At 44.0% G+C, this 17,126-nt stretch overlaps 1 protein-coding gene across 2 annotated transcripts in view; it reads right to left on the bottom strand.

Moving 5' to 3' along the window:
- Nucleotides 1-17,126, bottom strand: part of jarid2a (jumonji and AT-rich interaction domain containing 2a) — a 70,654-nt gene that overhangs the window by 2,267 nt on the left and 51,261 nt on the right. Inside the window, exons 8-17 of one of the 2 annotated variants that reach the window (XM_073846614.1) lie at nucleotides 15,606-16,084; nucleotides 12,365-12,457; nucleotides 12,162-12,280; nucleotides 11,006-11,076; nucleotides 10,756-10,870; nucleotides 10,563-10,668; nucleotides 10,386-10,457; nucleotides 10,002-10,126; nucleotides 2,958-3,135; nucleotides 2,649-2,756 (exon numbers count right to left, since the gene is read on the bottom strand). In XM_073846614.1, the coding sequence (XP_073702715.1) occupies nucleotides 2,649-2,756; nucleotides 2,958-3,135; nucleotides 10,002-10,126; nucleotides 10,386-10,457; nucleotides 10,563-10,668; nucleotides 10,756-10,870; nucleotides 11,006-11,076; nucleotides 12,162-12,280; nucleotides 12,365-12,457; nucleotides 15,606-16,084 (1,466 nt within the window). Of the gene's footprint in view, nucleotides 1-2,648; nucleotides 2,757-2,957; nucleotides 3,136-10,001; nucleotides 10,127-10,274; nucleotides 10,458-10,562; nucleotides 10,669-10,755; nucleotides 10,871-11,005; nucleotides 11,077-12,161; nucleotides 12,281-12,364; nucleotides 12,458-15,605; nucleotides 16,085-17,126 lie in introns of both variants that reach the window. The other variant, XM_073846613.1, reaches the window with a different exon arrangement.

Raw genomic sequence — 17,126 nt, 5'->3', positions numbered from 1 at the left:
GTCATAAGGTTAAATTTTACAAAACTGAGATGTATATATAATATGAAAGCTCAGTAAATAATCTTTCTATTGATGTATAGTTTGTTAGGATAGGACAATATTTGGCTGAGATACATCTATTTGAAAATCTGGAATCTAAGGGTGCCAAAAAATCAAAATACTGAGAAAATCACCTTTAAATTTGTCCAAATTAGGTTCTTAACAATGCATATTACTAATCAAAAATTACATTTTGATACATTTACAGTAGGAATTTTACAAAAAATCTTCATGGAACATGATCTTTACTTAATTTCCTAATGATTTTTGGCATAAAAGAAAAATCAATAATTTTGACCCATACAATGTATTTTTGGCTATTGCTACAAACATACCCCAGCGACTTAAGACTGGTTTTGTGGTCCAGGGTCACATATAGTGGACTTCTATGGTCCCCCGAGTTTGAACTTCCAAAATGCAGTTTAAATGTGGCTTTAAACAATCCTAAATGCGGTTGTTGTAAACGACCCCAGCCAAGGAAGAAAGGTCTTATCTAGCAAAACGATCTGTTATTTAACTGAACTCAGTTTTTTTCCGGTTCAAGGCAGTTAGGGTATCTTATTTTCTCCCTCAACTTCAAAAATTATTTCAAAATCATCCTACATTACGGCAGAAGTACCGACCCAGTGTTTGCAAAGTCACCATGCAAAGAAGATCCCTTAACAAAGGAGGTAAAACAGCGATAGGACAATTTTGAAGTTGAGGGAGAAAAGGAGATGGGAGTTTTTAGACATACCCTAGCTGTCTTGAACCGGAAAAAACAGGCAGAGTTCAGGCAGAGCAAGACAGGATGAGCTTTTGAGGTTAAAAAGTATATAAATTGTAATAAAAAAAGTGTACGTTTCACTAAATAAGACCTCTTCTTCAGCTAGGATCGTTTACAACTGCATTTGGGATTTTTTTAAGGCACATTTAAACTGCATTTTGGAAGTTCGAACTCGGGGCACCATAGAAGTCCACTGTATGGAGAAAAATCCTGAAATGTTTCCTCAAAAAACAATTTCTTTACGACTGAAGAAAGAAAGACATGAACATCTTGGAAGGCAAGGGGGTGAGTACATTCTCTGTAAATTTTTGTTCTGGAAGTGAACTTCTCCTTCAAAATGCTGCAATCAGTACTGCATCGCACAATGCAATGTGCTTGACTAGACCTTCCAATGTGACAAATGGATCAGTTAGAATTTTTATTTTTTAACAACACAATTTCATCTTATTTTTTTTTCTTGCCACTTGCTGAATTTAATGCTAAGAATCCAATGATATTATAATCCTTAACAATATTTAAATTCTACACTATTTTGATCAAATAAAATTAAAACACTACCAAAAATCTAAATCATTTTAAAAGAAAAGTTCACTACCAGAATGAAACTTTCCTGATTATTTACTCACCCCCTTGTCATCCAAGATGTTCATGTCTTTCTTTCTTCAGTCGAAAAGAAATTATCTTTTTTGAGGAAAACATTCCAAAATTTCTCCATATAGTGGACTTCAATGGTGGCCAAAGGGCTGAAGGTCCAAATTGTGGTTTCAATGCAGCCTAAAAGGGCTCTACACAATCTCAGCTGTGGAATAAGGGGCTTATCTAGAAACGATTGATTATTTTAATTTAAAAAAAAATTTAATGTATATACTTTTTTTTTTTTTTAAAGATTTATTTTTTGGCCTTTTTTGCCTTTATTATGATAGGACAGGAAGCGAAGTGGGAGAGAGAGATAGGGGGCGGGATCGGGAAAGGTCCTCGAGTCGGGATTCGAACACGGGATGCCCGGAGCGCAACAGCGCTATATGTCGGCGCGCTAACCACACGCCCATCGGCGCCGACATGTATATACTTTTTAACCACAAATGCTCGTCTTGCACTAGCTCTGCAATGCACATGCATTATGTAATCACTTTGGAAAAGTCACATGTGGTTACAACTTTGTGTATTCTGGTTCAAAAAGGTAGGGTAGGGTGAAAAATCTTCATCCTTGTTTTACCGTTTTGTAAAGGGCATTTGACTTTCTTTGGACATTCTTTTGTAAACACTGGGTTGGTACTTCCGCCTACTTCAAGCATGCGTGATTACATACAAGTAGTCCAAGATGAGCATTTGTGGTTAAAAAGTATATACATTTGTATTTTTCTTAGAAAACGTGTAGAGCCCTTTGACGCTGTATTGAAACTGCAATCTGGACCTTCAACCTGTTAGCCACCATTAAAGTCCACTATCTGGAGAAAAATCCTGGAATGTTTCCTCAAAAATCTTAATTTGTTTTCGACTGAAGAAAGAAAGACATGAACATCTTGGATGACATGGGGATGAGTAAATTATCGGGAAATCACAACATTACAATGTTTTGTATAAAATGGATATTCATTTAAAGATGTGCTAAAGATTACATTACATACATGTTTTTTTATAATAACAGCAAAGTAGTCGAAGTATAAAAAGCACAGAAATGTACATTATCATTAAAAAAATGGTCTTAGTTTAGTACAATTTTTCTCTTTTTCTTGAAAGAAATTAGTACTTCTGTTCAGCAAGGATGCATCAAACTGAGCAAAAGTGTCACTTTCAAAAATGTAATGCCGTTCCAAACAGCTTAATGTAAATACTTAAGTACCTCAGTGTAACGAAACATCATTTTGAGGCCACGAGGGGACCTGCGCTTCTGGATGTATCGAAGAGCACATTCCAGACAGAAAACCACATTGTCACTCTCGTGAACTACCTGTTGAAGAAGAGACAGAGAGAGAACTCAGAATATTCAGTCAAACCAAAATTTATTTAGACACCTAATGTGTCGACTGTATGCTAATTTGAAATATTATAGCATATGTAATCCTATAAATTTAAGACAGACCCCTACCTCCTGCTTCCTTTACACTATGAAATGTTGAACATAAAGTGATGAGTAATATTGTAAATTTACCATGGAGAGGTAACACAGATGCTGACACACTTGGCAGCGTCTGTCAGCCGTGTCTTCTGTAAATCTCGAGCGTTGCTGCTTCTTCGTGTCTTCTTGAGACTCGCAGTGTGTGCCATAGCGCGCAGACAGACGGAGCCCAGCCTCGAATAGATCCCTACGCTGGCTAATCTCTGCATCCCTGGAAAGTACGGAAAACAGCTATTTTAACCAAACATTAATGGGCAGTTTCTAAGATTCAGAAAATATTGTGTGTGTGTATGTTTATGTTGGAAAAAGTAAAATCTGAATTTTAATAACAATAAATCCCTAATAACGTTGTTTTTACAGTAGTTTTACAATTTTATTTAAATCAATTCTTATCTATGGAAGCCTGTTTCTGACACTGACTACAACATTTTAAAAGGTAACTGCGACTTTTTATCTTGTACTGCAAGTTTACATCTCGCAATTCTGACTTCAGAACTGCAAAATATAATCTTGCCATTGCAAGAAAAGAAGTCAGAATTGTGAGATACTAACTTGCATTGCGAGAAATAAAGTTAGAATTGTTTTATCTTGCAATTCTGACTTTATTTTTCACAATTGTAAATTTATATCACAAAATTCGGAGAAAAGTTTATATCTTACAATTTTGACTACAACTTGCGATCGCGAGTTTATATCACAATTCTGAGAAAAAAGTCAGAATTGCAAGATACAACCTCACAATTGCGAGATAGAAAGTCAGAATTGTGAGATAAAAACAATTCTAGCTTTATTTCTCGCAATTGAAAATTTACATCACGTAAATTTCAGGAAATAAATCTGATTTGAGTTTATATATCTCAATTCTGACTTTATAACTCGCAATTGCGAGTTTATATCACAATTCTGAGAAAAAAAGTCAGAATTACGAAATAGAAACTCGTAATTGCGAGAAATAATTCTGACTTTATTTCTCACAATTTTGATTTTATATCACATAATTCTGCGAAAAGGTCTGAGAAAAGTTTATATCTTACAATTTTGACTATAACTCGTGATTGCGAGTTTCTATCACAATTCTGAGAAATAAAGTCAGAATTGTTTTTATATCGCAATTTTAACTTTATCGTTTGCAATTGAGAGTTTATATCACATAATTCTGAGGAAAAAGTCTGGATTTTGAGTTTAAATCTAGCAATTCTGGCTTTGTAATTTATATTGGCAAGTTTATATCTTTTTTTTTTTTGAGATATAAACTCGCAATTGCTGGAAAAAATTCACAATAACGTCTCGGGTTACTTGTGTAACCCATGTTCTCTGAGTAGGGAACGAGACGCTGCGTAGAAGCTTACGCATTGGGAAACACCCCTGGTGTGACGATTGTCTGAAGCCCTATAGAATCACGCCAATTCATTGGCTGATGGCGCGAAGCTCCACCTCACGCAATACGTGACCTACCTAGATAGCGCGCGCGCCATCTTATTCCTCAGATTTTCCTATCGAGGAAGCCGGAAGAGCGTGGGGAGCTTGGCAGCATACGCAGCGTCTCGTTCCCTACTCAGAGAACATGGGTTACACAAGTAACCCGAGACGTTCTCTTTCATAGGTTCACTCAACGCTGCGTAGAAGCTTACGCATTGGGAACGGTATACCAAACACGCCAAGCTAACACGCTGCCAAAGATAGACCCTAACAAGGCCATAACCCTAACACAGCTGGCTCAAGCGGAAAGAACCCGGGAGCCAGGAGCTGTGCTAACATCCAGGTTATAAAACCTGACAAAAGTATGGGGAGAGGACCAACCTGCCGCCATACAGATATCCTCCAGAGGAACTCCTCGAAACAAAGCCAGGGAGGAAGCCACTCCCCTGGTAGAATGAGCTCTAATGTCCAGAGGTGAAGGCAACCCGCGCACCTCATAGGCCATAGAAATCGCATCCCTAACCCAATGGGATATTGTGTGTTTTGAGGCGGCTAGCCCTCTGCGGCCTGCCCCAAAACACACCAGCAGCTGCTGAGACTTACGCCACTGACTAGAGCGGTCCACATACGCCTTCAGCGCCCTGACAGGACAGAGTAAATGAAGACTGCTGTCCTCACTCAAAGAAGAGGGAGAAAAAGCCTGCAGTACTACCACTTGCGAACGGAAAGACGTGGAGAGCACTTTGGGGACATACCCCGGCCTAGGCCTAAGGATAGCCTTGACTAGACCGGGTGCAAACTCAATACAGGACTCATCTACACAGAGGGCCTGCAAATCCCCGACACGCTTTAAAGAGGACAACGCTAATAGCAAAGTAACCTTTAATGTCAGAATCCTCTCTGGAGCCGACTCTAAAGGTTCAAAGGGGGGCTCAACTAGCCCCTTCAGGACAACAGAAAGGTCCCAAGAAGGGAAACTAGGAGGACGAACTGGCCTCAAGCGCTTAACTCCACGCATAAAGGAGGAGACCAGACGGTGTCTACCCAACGGGACATCGTCAGAATCCCTCCGGGCCGCAATAGCCGCCACATAAACCCTCAAAGTGGTAGCGGCCGCTCCAGCTGAGAGCTTTTCCTGCAGAAACTCCAGCACTGAACCGACCGGGCAGTTAACTGGGTCTACAGAATGAGCCAAACACCACGACTCAAAAACCTTCCATTTGGAGGAATAAAGCCTCCTAGTAGAAAGGGCCCTAGCGCTACTAATAGTCTCTCGGACTCCATCCGAGAGACTCACGTCTACTGGCAGCCCCTGATCGGCCACACCCACAACTTCCAGATCTCTGGACGAGGGTGCCAAATTTTGCAGTGGAGCTGACTCAGCAGATCCTTCCTGATTGGAATCTCCCACGGTTCGCCCTCCAGTAGGGAGATCAACTCCGAGAACCACGTCTGGGACGGCCAGAACGGGGCCACTAGGAGGAGACGTGCGCCGCACGTCCTCACTCTGCCCAAGACCGCAGGGATGAGCTTGACAGGAGGGAAGGCATAAAGCTTCCTGTCCGGCCAGGGATGCGCTAGCGCATCGATCCCCAGAGGGGCAGGATGAGAAAGGGAGAACCAAAGGGGGCACTGGGACGACTCCTGAGACGCAAAGAGGTCCACCTCTGCCGCGCCGAAACGCTCCCAAATCTGAGCCACCGTCCGGCGGCTCAGCATCCATTCCCCTGACCTGATTTTCTGTCTCGACAGAAAATCCGCTGCCAGGTTCAGGACCCCCGGAACATGAACCGCTCTCAGGGACAGAAATTTGTCCTGAGCCCAAAGGAGGAGATGGCGCGCATGCCTGTCCAGGGTGCGCGACCGAGAACCTCCCTGGCGGTTGATGTGTGACACCACTGCCATATTGTCCGTCCTGACGATGACATGAGAGTGCGACAGGAACGGAAGAAAATGAACGAGAGCCAGAAAAACTGCTCTGAGTTCCAGACAGTTTATGTGCCAAGTGAGGCACTTGCCCGTCCACAGACCCCAAGCCGGTCTGCCCTCGAAGACCGCGCCCCAACCTGAAAGGGAGGCATCCGTCGAGATCATCTGGCGACGGCATACTACTCCCATACTCACTCCTGTCTGGAGGAAGATGGGGTCTCGCCACACTGAGAGGGCGCGGAGACAAGCGCCAGACACCCTCAGAAGACGGAGAGACGGCCAGGATGGGCGTATCCCCACTGACTTCATCCACCATAGGAACGGCCTCATGTGGAGCAGTCCCAAGGGAAGGACTGGGGAGGCCGCTGCTAACAGGCCTAGGACCCTGCGGCATAGACCTACTGACACGTGACGGCCTGGCCCGAAGCGGGCCGTGCACGATTTGATGCTCTCTACTCGAGCGGGAGCCAAACGGGCCCGCATCGCAGTAGAGTCCAGACACACTCCCAAAAACGTGGTCTGTTGAGAAGGAGTAAGCACGCTCTTCTTGTCGTTCAACCTGAGACCTAGAGCGCGAAGGTGGAGAAGAAGAAAGTCTCTGTGACAGCTCACCTGCTCTTTGGAGTTGGCCAGGATGAGCCAGTCGTCCAAGTAATTGAGGATTCGGATCCCCTGGAGCCTCAGCGGGGCCAGAGCGGCATCCATGCACTTGGTGAATGTCCTCGGGGCCAAAGCTAGACCGAAAGGGAGGACCTTGTATTGATACGCCTTTCCCCCAAAGGCAAACCTTAGGAACTTCCTGTGTCTCCTGACAACCTGGATGTGGAAGTAAGCATCCTTCAAGTCTACAGTGACAAACCAGTCCCCTTCCTGGACCTGGGAAAGAATGCTCTTGAGCGTCAACATTCTGAACTTCCCTCTGTAAAGAGAATAATTGAGTCTGCGTAGATCCAAAATGGGACGCAGGCCTCCATCTCTTTTCGGTACTAAAAAATATCGGCTGAAAAAGCCTAGGTTTAGTTCCGAAGAGGGAACCTCCTCTATTGCCCCCTTGAGCAGAAGGGAGGAAACTTCCTGTTGCAGGACAGAAGCCTCGTCTGCGCTGTTCACTGCAGTAAGAAGGACCCCATTGAAACGGGGAGGGTTGCGAGCAAACTGGAGCGTATAACCAAACTGGATTGTTCGAAGAACCCAGGGTGACACTCCTGGCAGATCCTGCCATGCTCCAAGGAATGTTGATAGGGGTAGCAGAGCGGGGCAGTCCAAGGGGGATACCAGTTCTGGGTCCCCGCTGTGGGCGTCCCTTAGAAGGGGAGGACATGCGGCCAGCCGCGGCTGAGGAGAGCGCATAGCGTCCTCTAACGCGGGGACGTGGCTTGATGAAGCCACAATGGGAAGGGCAGGGAAAGTCGGTGCGGGGGGAAAGCTCTGGGCGTCCCTCACCGCGCGAACAATGCCTGCAGCTTGCAGCGGCCCTGAGGGGAGAAAACCGGAGGTGTCTCCTACCTTCAACGACCGCCACACAGGAGGAATGGCCTGCTGACCTTGAAGCGCACGAAGCGGCAAGGACTGCGCAGTTGGTGGAGGAGAGCGTACTGGGGACGGACAGATACGCTTCAGCGGTCTGTCGCGATCCGACAGGACGGGGGAAGCTCTCCTCTTTCTGCCACACACATCAGGAGCGACCCGAGGAAGCCGCGGGAGGCTTCCCAGGGTGCTTTAGATCAATCCGCTTGCGAGGGCGCTGGCGAGACATAGGGCGACCACGGGCTCCCCAGACCGTGTATGGTGGGGGATGCGCCGCGTCACTAGCTCTACCAACTGGCTCCTTCCCCGGGGCCGGACGTTCCCTGGAGGATGAAGCGCTAGCCGACTCGCGCGAACGCCGTGGCATGAACTGCTTAAACGCAGCTGACTGCGTCTTAGCCGCCCTGAACTTATCCACGACGGTGGAAACCGCGTCGCCGAATAAGCCAGAGCTAGAGATAGGGGCATCGAGAAGGAAAACCTTTTCTTTTTCCCTAATCTCCGTGAGATTAAGCCACAAATGGCGCTCAGCTGCCACTAAGCCCGCCATATTGCGTCCAACCGCACGGGCTGTGTGCTTAGTAGCACGAAGAGCTAGGTCGGTAGCTCTGCGAAGCTCTTTAACCGCCTCGGGAGTCAAACCGTCACCTTCGTCCATTTCCTTCAACACCTCTGCCTGATAGGCCTGAAGAATGGCCATGGTGTGAAGAGCTGCGCCCGCCTGGCCCGCCGCCATGTAGGACTTCCCGATTAAAGCGGAAGTGGTCCTACATGGCTTAGAGGGGAGGAGAGGGCGGGACTTCCAAGAGGGGGCGGAGTTAGGCGAGAGATGCGCAGCCAACGTGTCTTCAACAGCGGGGACTGCAGCATAACCCTGCTCCACAGAACCGACAAGGTTGGTGAAGTCAGCGGCCGCCGCGTTAGTGAGACGTGAAGAAAAGGGCTGCTTCCATGACCTGGAAATCTCGTGATGCAGGTCAGGAAAAAAAGGCAGCTTACGTCTCGCCGGACGCGCCCCAGAGCTACAGAGAAAGCGCTCATCAAGCTTAGATGACTGGGATTCACGAGGTTCATCCGGCCAATCTAAGCTTAATTTCTCCGTAGCTCGCGTCAAAACATCAACCAGCTCAGAATAGGCTGGGGAAGGCCGCGCCTCCTGGCCGCTAGGCGGGAGAACGTCGGGCGCCGCGGATCCGAAGTCCTCAGAGTCGGAAGCCGCGGTAAATAAAACGTCTTCCAAACCAAAGGAAACGAAATCTCGCGCCTCCGGGCTTGGTGCAAGACAGCCGCGAGAAAATACAACCGGAGAAACCGCGCGACGGCGCTCGGGCGAAGGAGGGAAAGAAAGTGAAAACTGCTCGCTCTCCATCGCCTCGAGCTCCACATCAGAACTCCAGGCCGCGGCTTCACGGAGGGAGGAGGCCTCCGGAGCTGCACGGCGGGAGGAAGCCGCGGATTCATCTCCAAAAACCGCGAGTCTAGCGCGCAAGGTTTTTAAAGTAAAATTCTCGCAGCATTTGCATGAAGAATTGCCATACAAAGCGTCGCGCGCATGGGCAAGGCCCATGCACTTGACGCACTTACCATGCTGATCATCACTCGACATGAGGCGAGAGCACGGAGGATGGCAACGGCGAAAATCCATATTCACTCACCGCTAGGAGAAGTATTTCCACTAATGCGGTCGCTGAAGTGAATATAATTCACGAAATCGTCGAATTGGGCTTACAGAAAAACCAAGAGAAGCGAACGCTTCTGAAGAGAGGAAAATCTGAGGAATAAGATGGCGCGCGCGCTATCTAGGTAGGTCACGTATTGCGTGAGGTGGAGCTTCGCGCCATCAGCCAATGAATTGGCGTGATTCTATAGGGCTTCAGACAATCGTCACACCAGGGGTGTTTCCCAATGCGTAAGCTTCTACGCAGCGTTGAGTGAACCTATGAAAGAGAACCTTTAGTTTTCTGTATGTTGTCTTTTTTTTTTGCATCATTTTATTATTGTATATTACTAATTTTTTGGTTCCTTGTCAAATTGGTTTTACTCTTTTGTCGCTTTGGACAAAAGTGTCGGCTAAATGCATAAATGTAAATCTTAAGGAATCTTCTGCTCTATATCGTCTTCCTCCATAATTGCTAAGGGTCATCAAAAAAAGTTTCTGGCCATTGAATCTCAGTCAAAGCAAGCCTCGTGTTTCAGACTGACCTGAGATCTTTAATGAGACTGGAGACTGCATTCATGAGCTGCTTGTTGTCCCTCTCACATGTAGTGATCTGGTAGAGCAGTTTCTCCGTGGAGAAAGGCTCCTCTATACGACGCCGTTTAAGGTCCTGTAACGCAAACACGACACACAAACGTGAAAGCTCCACACTCCCACAGAAAACAGGCAAATCCTCGCTGATAAAAATACAGCTCTATTTGAGTTGAACCAAGCCATGTTCCATCTGGCTTTGTCCGTCCGTGCGTCGAGTATCTCACCTTAGCTGCCTCGTAGCCCAGTTTCATCCACTGGGGGTTGGCGAAGTGCATTGTCTCTGAGACACTGTAGCCACAACACACCTTAGACACAAAGGTCCCTGGGAAACATACCATGAACTGACCACTCTGTTGCACTGTCCGGTACACTTTCACCCCCTTTCGACGGAGCACCTCTGGAGAAATCTGTCACAAGGATGAAGGGATCAATGTAGAATGATCATATTAAACAACAAAGAGGGTGAATTTAAAAAGACCATAAATAAAAGTGAGTTTATGTTTTTCTCTCACCATAATGTTCCTCTCTAGCATCTCCAGCCCTGGAGTGCCGTTAGCCTGTAGCAGTGTGTGTACTACTTTGTCAAGTTTTGATTTCTCTTCAGCTGGAATACAGTACCTGAGGATGAGAGAGACACATTTATTAGTGAACATGCCATTCGGGTTCAATTTATGCCCACTGTAATGTATGACTACAAACTCTTACCAAATGCAGTCAGCACCAGTGTGTAGGTAATCTATATATGGAAGGCTGTTCTGGTCCCGACACCAGCATGAGGTAGAAAAGACCATGCCTATGTTCAGCCAGGGGATGGTCACTCCTTCATGCAAACACAAACAGATGTACTGAACCTTTACTGCTGCACAGATTCAGATCAAATATACACATCATTCTAAATGATCTAGCATGCGACTTTATTGTTTGCATGAAAGGTTTGTTTTTCAGGAAACATTACCTGGCACAGCACCAAGATGACGTAAGATGGATCCTGAGTTATTGGAAAGGACAGTAAGATTCCATCCATGCCTTGGGAACAGGACAAGCCAATTAGAGTTTGCAGAGTCTACCAATATTTCATGCACAATTAGTTTACCTTGTACAGGTAACACTTTACAATAAGGTTGTATGTACTGTTAAACATCAATATATTTTTACTAGGGTTGTGCAACATATCAGCCAATATTTGATTTGTAATCGTACCTGCTCATTTCCTGTTTTGTTTTGACTAAGATTTTAAAGTTATTTAAAAACACTTATAATATAACTTTAGTCACATTCAAGAAATTCCAGAGGCAAAAAAGCTCCATTGTCTGTTGTCAACAGTGTAAATGTATGAAACAGCTCACAAAGTAGTCAACGCAAGCAGCTTCTTGTTGGTCAGCGTGGTGAATCTGCGTGACCAACTTGAACCCACTGCGAAACCTGTGTGTTGAAATCTTTCACCCTCACGCAAAATTCCAGATTGCGTGGAATCCTATTGAAATGACTGGATTTTGCTTCACTAAACAATGTTACATATGACAGCAGCATAATAACACTATAATCTTTGCAAATCTCACCATCTTTGTAATCAATATAATATTTGAATAATCATTTTTCATACTGTACATTGAGATGCCTATATTCACTTAATATGACTATATATAAATATATAATAATTAGTAATTAATATATATAACAATTATTCTGTCTAGTTTTTTACAGGTGACATATATATATATATATAACATAAATACATAAAATATTTAATAAATTATGAACTAACATAATAACATATTTCTATTAAAAATAATATTTGTATTAAAAAATTGTTAGTAATTGATGTGTTAAGTAATGTTATAAGCATACACAAACTTAAAGGATAGTTCACCCAAAAATTAAGAGTTTCTTTCAGCTGTTAAACAAAAAAATATTTTGGCCAAAAGCTGATGGTAGCCTCTGACTTCAGCTGTTTGCTACCAACATTCTTCAAATATATATTTTTGTGTTTAGCAGAATAAAGAAACCCATACAGGTTTAGAACCAATGGAGGGTGAGTAAATGACAGTATCAAACTGTTCACTTTTGGGTAAACTATCCCTTTAATGTACATTTCTTTTAAAAACCCTTACTTTGAAAATGGCTCAGACTTGCCCACAGGAAATCCACTCCCATGAGTCTTTGTGTCAACCCTCCCACAGTGCACAGCAACATGGCATTCCTTTTCCTCAACCAATCTCCAGTACTCCCTCTGTAGCAAAGACATGACAGTGAACATGATTAAAAACAACATCAATGATTCCTGTACATCAATGAAAACAGCATGAAGATGTACCTCAACTTCAGCAGTGTCTGGCTCTTTGCTGAAGCACATGTTCATAGTATTTCTGGCTGCCCTGTAGAATGTCGTTAGTGAGAACGACTTTCCCTGTGAAAGACAGACAAACAATAAACGTCCACACCACTGTAAATATAAAGTGAGGGCAAAAAAAGATTTAATCCCCTGCTGATTTAGTATGTTTGCCTACTGACAAAGAAGAGATCAGTATACAGGTGCTGGTGATATAATTAGAATATCTTCAAAAAGTTGATTTATTTCACTAATTCCATTCAAGAAGTGAAACTTGTATAATGTATAAATTCATTCCACACAGACTGATATATTTCAAGTGTTTATTTCTTTTAATTTTGATGATTATAACTGACAGCTAATGAAAACCCCAATTCAGTATCTCAGAAAATTTGAATATTACTTAAGACCAATACAAAGAAAGGATTTTTAGAAATCTTGGCCAACTGAAAAGTAGGAACATGAAAAGTATGAGCATGTACAGCATTCAATACTTAGTTGGGGCTCCTTTTGCCTGAATTACTGCAGCAATGCGGCGTGGCATGGAGTCGATCAGTCTGTGGCACTGCTCAGGTGTTATGAGAGCCCAGGTTGCTCTGATAGTGGCCTTCAGCTCTTCTGCATTGTTGGGTCTGGCATATCGCATCTTCTTCTTCACAATACCCCATCGATTTTGCTGGCCAATTAAGAACAGGGATACTGTAGTCTTTAACCAGGTACTGGTAGCTTTGGCACTGTGTGCAGGTGCCAAGTCCTGTTGGAAAATGAAATCTGCATCTCCATAAAGTTGGTCAGCAGCAGGAAGCATGAAGTGCTCTAAAACGTCCTGGTATAGAGCTGTGTTGACCTTGGACCTCAGAAAACACAGTGGACCAACACCAGCAGATGACATGGCACCCCAAACCATCACTGACTGTGGAGACTTTACACTGGACCTCAAGCAACGTGGATTCTGTGCCTTCCTTCAGACTCTGGGACCCTGATTTACCAAAGGAAATGCAAAATTTACTTTCATCAGGAACATAACTTTGGACCACTCCGCAGCAGTCCAGTCCTTTTTGTCCTCGAGACGCTTCTGACGCTGTCTGTTGTTCAAGAGTGGCTTGACACAAGGAATGCGACAGTTGAAACCCATGTCCTGCATACGTCTGTGCGTAGTGGTTCTTGAAGCACTGACTCCAGCTGCAGTTCACTCTTTGTGAATCTCCCCCACATTTTTGAATGGGTTTTGTTTCACAATTCTCTCCAGGGTGCGGTTATCCCTATTGCTTGTACACTTTTTTCTACCACATCTTTTCCTTCCCTTCACCTCTCTATTAATGTGGTCAGACACAGAGCTCTGTGAACAGCCAGCCTCTTTTGCAATGACCTTTTGTGTCTTGCCCTCCTTGTGCAAGGTGTCAATGGTCGTCTTTTGGACAACTGTCAAATCAGCAGTCTTCCCCATGATTGTGTAGCCTACAGAACTAGACTGAGAGACCATTTAAAGGCCTTTGCAGGTGTTTTGAGTTAAATAGCTGTTTAGAGTGTGGCACCAGGTGTCTTCAATACTGAACCTTTTTACAGTATTCTAAGAGATACTGAATTGGGGTTTTCATTAGTTGTAAGTTATAATCATCACAATTAAAAGAAATAAACACTTCAAATATATCAGTCTGTGTGGAATGAATGTATACATTATACAAGTTTCACTTCTTGAATGGAATTTGTGAAATAACTAAATAATTATATAACCAGCACCTATAATTTTAATGGTAGGTGTGTTTTAACAGTGAGAGACAGAATAACAACAAAAAAAATCCAGAAAAACGCATTTCAATAAATTGATTTGCATTTTAAGTGAGTGAAATAAGTATTTGATCTTATATCAATCAGCAAGATTTCTGCCTCCCAGGTGTCTTTTATACAGATAACAAGCTGATATTAGAAGCACTCTCTTAAAGGGAGTGCTCCTAATCTCAGTTTGTTACCTTTATAAAAGACACTTGTCCACAGGAGCAATCAATCAGATTCCAAACTCTCCACCATGGCCAAGACCAAAGAGCTGTCCAAGGATGTCAGGGACAAGACTGTAGACCTACACAAGGATGGAATGGGCTACAAGACCATCACCAAGCAGGTTGGTGAGAAGGTGACAACAGTTGGTGCAATTATTAACAAATGGAAGAAACACAAAATAACTATCAATCTCCCTCAGTCTGGGGCTCCATGCAAGATCTCACCTCGTAGAGTTTCAGTGATCATGAGAACGGTGAGGAATAAGCCCAGAACTACAAAGGAGGATCTTGTCAATGATCGTGAAGGAATGAAATCTTGCAGAGCTCACAAGGTCCCCCTGCTTAAGAAAGCATATGTACATGCCCGTCTGAAGTTTACCAATGAACATGTGAGAAGAACTGGGTGAAAGTGTTGTGGTCCGATAAGACTAAAATCGAGCTCTTTGGCATCAACTCAACTCGCCGTGTTTGGAGGAGGAGGAATGCTGCCTATGACCCCAAGAACACCATCCCCACCGTCACACATGGAGGTGGAACCATTTGGGGGTGTTTTTCTGCTAAGGAGACACAACTACACAGCATCAAAAGGACAATGGACAGGGCCATGTACCATCAAATATTGGGTGAGAACCTCCTTTCCTCAGCCAGGGCATTGAAAATGGGTTGTGGATTGGTATTCCAGCATGACAATTATCCAAAGCACACGGTCAAGGCAACAAAGTAGTGGCTCAAGAAGAAGTAGATCAAGGTCTTGGAGTGGCCTAGACTGTCTCCTGACCTTTCAGGGAGCTGAGGGTTGGAGTTTCCAAAAGTCAGCCTTGAAATCTTAATGACTTGGAGAGAATCTGCAAAGAGGAGTGGGACAAAATCCCTCCTGAGATGTGTGCAAACCTGGTGGCCAACTACAAGAAATGTTAGACCTCTGTGATTGCCAAAAAAGGGTTTTGCCACCAAGTACTAAATCATGTTTTGAGAAGGGGTCAAATACTTACTCACTCATTAAAATGCAAATCAATTTTTTAATGCAAATCAATAACTTTTTAAAAATGCATTTTTCTGGATTTTTTGTTGTTGTTGTTATTCTGTCTCTCACTGTTCAAAAAAACCTACCATTAAAATTCAAGACTGATAAATTCTTTGTCAGTGAGAAAATGTACCAAATCAGTAGGAAGTCAAATAATTGTTTTCCTCACCTCTAATTATGTATCCAATAAATAAAGCAAAAATACCCTGTATATGCACTTGTGATGTTCATTTATCACCCCTTCTTCCTCCCCTTTCTTCTCTAGTTTTCTCTGCCGGGTGGTCTTTGCCGTGGGGTCCAGCTCTCTGAGGTGCTCACGCACTCCGCTTCGGTGCAATGCTCCATTCACCAGCCCATTTTTGGGCTCGCAGCGTGGAAGCAGCAGAGCGGCATGCTGGGATATGTCTCCCTGGCCCTCTAGGGGCCCACTTCTTTTCTCCAGGGCGTCTTTCTCTGCCAGCACTTCCTTCTCCAGCTGGGCCCTCTGGGCCGGTGACAGGGAGTCGTAGGAGAGCAGGTACTGGCAGTACGCCTCCTGGAGCTTGGCCAGCCGATCTTGAGCTGAGCGCGGGATGCCCAGAAGATCGGCGAGACGGCCCCACGTCTTCAGGTCTGTCACCTGCTGCATTCCACCCATTTCATTTAGGATCTGGAAGAATCTGGCGAGGTCCAGTTCACAGCCGCCTGAAAGGACGCAAAAAGCATACAAATAAATCTCCACATTGCTGCAAATGGCTGTTTCTTTAATTTCGCTGCACTTTTATCTCTAAATGTGTGCGCACATACCCCATTAGTCACAGGCTTTCAAACGGCTCGCATTAGTGCCAGCCGTGTCACTGTTTGAGTGGCACATTGAAACTAAAGAAGGATTTAAGGTTGGCAAGGAGGCAGCAGCTCTGTCTGGCATCGCCTAGATGATTTTCCTCATTCAGTCAACAAGAGACCAGACTGAGCTGTCTATCTGTCTTGGCTCTAGATGCACTGTGTAATCTTGTCAAAGGAAGCTGCCTTTGCTAGCATGAGCTCGCTTATCTGTCCAAACTGAACAGGTCAGTGACTGAATGACCAACAGATATGCACTTAAAATATAGCTGCGCAGCCTACAAGTTAGATAGTAAATTAACATGAATCTTACTTTCTTTAAAGGGGACATCAAATGCAAAATTCTAATCTTTTATATGGTGTTTGCATATAAATGTGTCTTAGCACTGTGTGGACACAACTACTCAACAATGATCAATTCACTCTTTTTTTTTAATTTTCAAAAAACCTAAACGGTTTCAAACATCAAGCTCTTTTGATTTTCTAAAGACTATGACGTCATATTGCTATGTCCCCGCACACGACTGCTGACGGACTGTCCCATATTATCATATTCCTGCCCTCTGCCAGTTGTACACTGTCTGCCATTTTCTCCACACTGCACAGCTGTAGCGACAACAATGTCTCATAAACAATGCAGGTGTTTTGTAGTTGTGGATGTAAAAGTGAACATAAGAGTCTTTTCACATCAGAGCCACTGAGGACGAAAAATGGAGAAGACTTAAGCATGTGCACAAACAGTGCACGCTGTATACAAATCCAACACAACGAACACGGAACAAAACATGTATTACATTATTTACTAATCTTTGTTAATGTTAATAAAAATACAGCCATTCATTGTTTGTTCGTGTTGTTGTTGTTTTAAGTAATGTAGCGGTGTCTGACTAGGGTCAAGACATTT

Source organism: Garra rufa, chromosome 9 (assembly GCF_049309525.1).
Source record: "Garra rufa chromosome 9, GarRuf1.0, whole genome shotgun sequence".
Classification (NCBI taxonomy): Eukaryota; Metazoa; Chordata; class Actinopteri; order Cypriniformes; family Cyprinidae; genus Garra; species Garra rufa.
The sequence above is the reverse complement of the archived record's forward strand: the minus strand, read 5'-3'. Positions and strand labels throughout refer to the sequence as shown.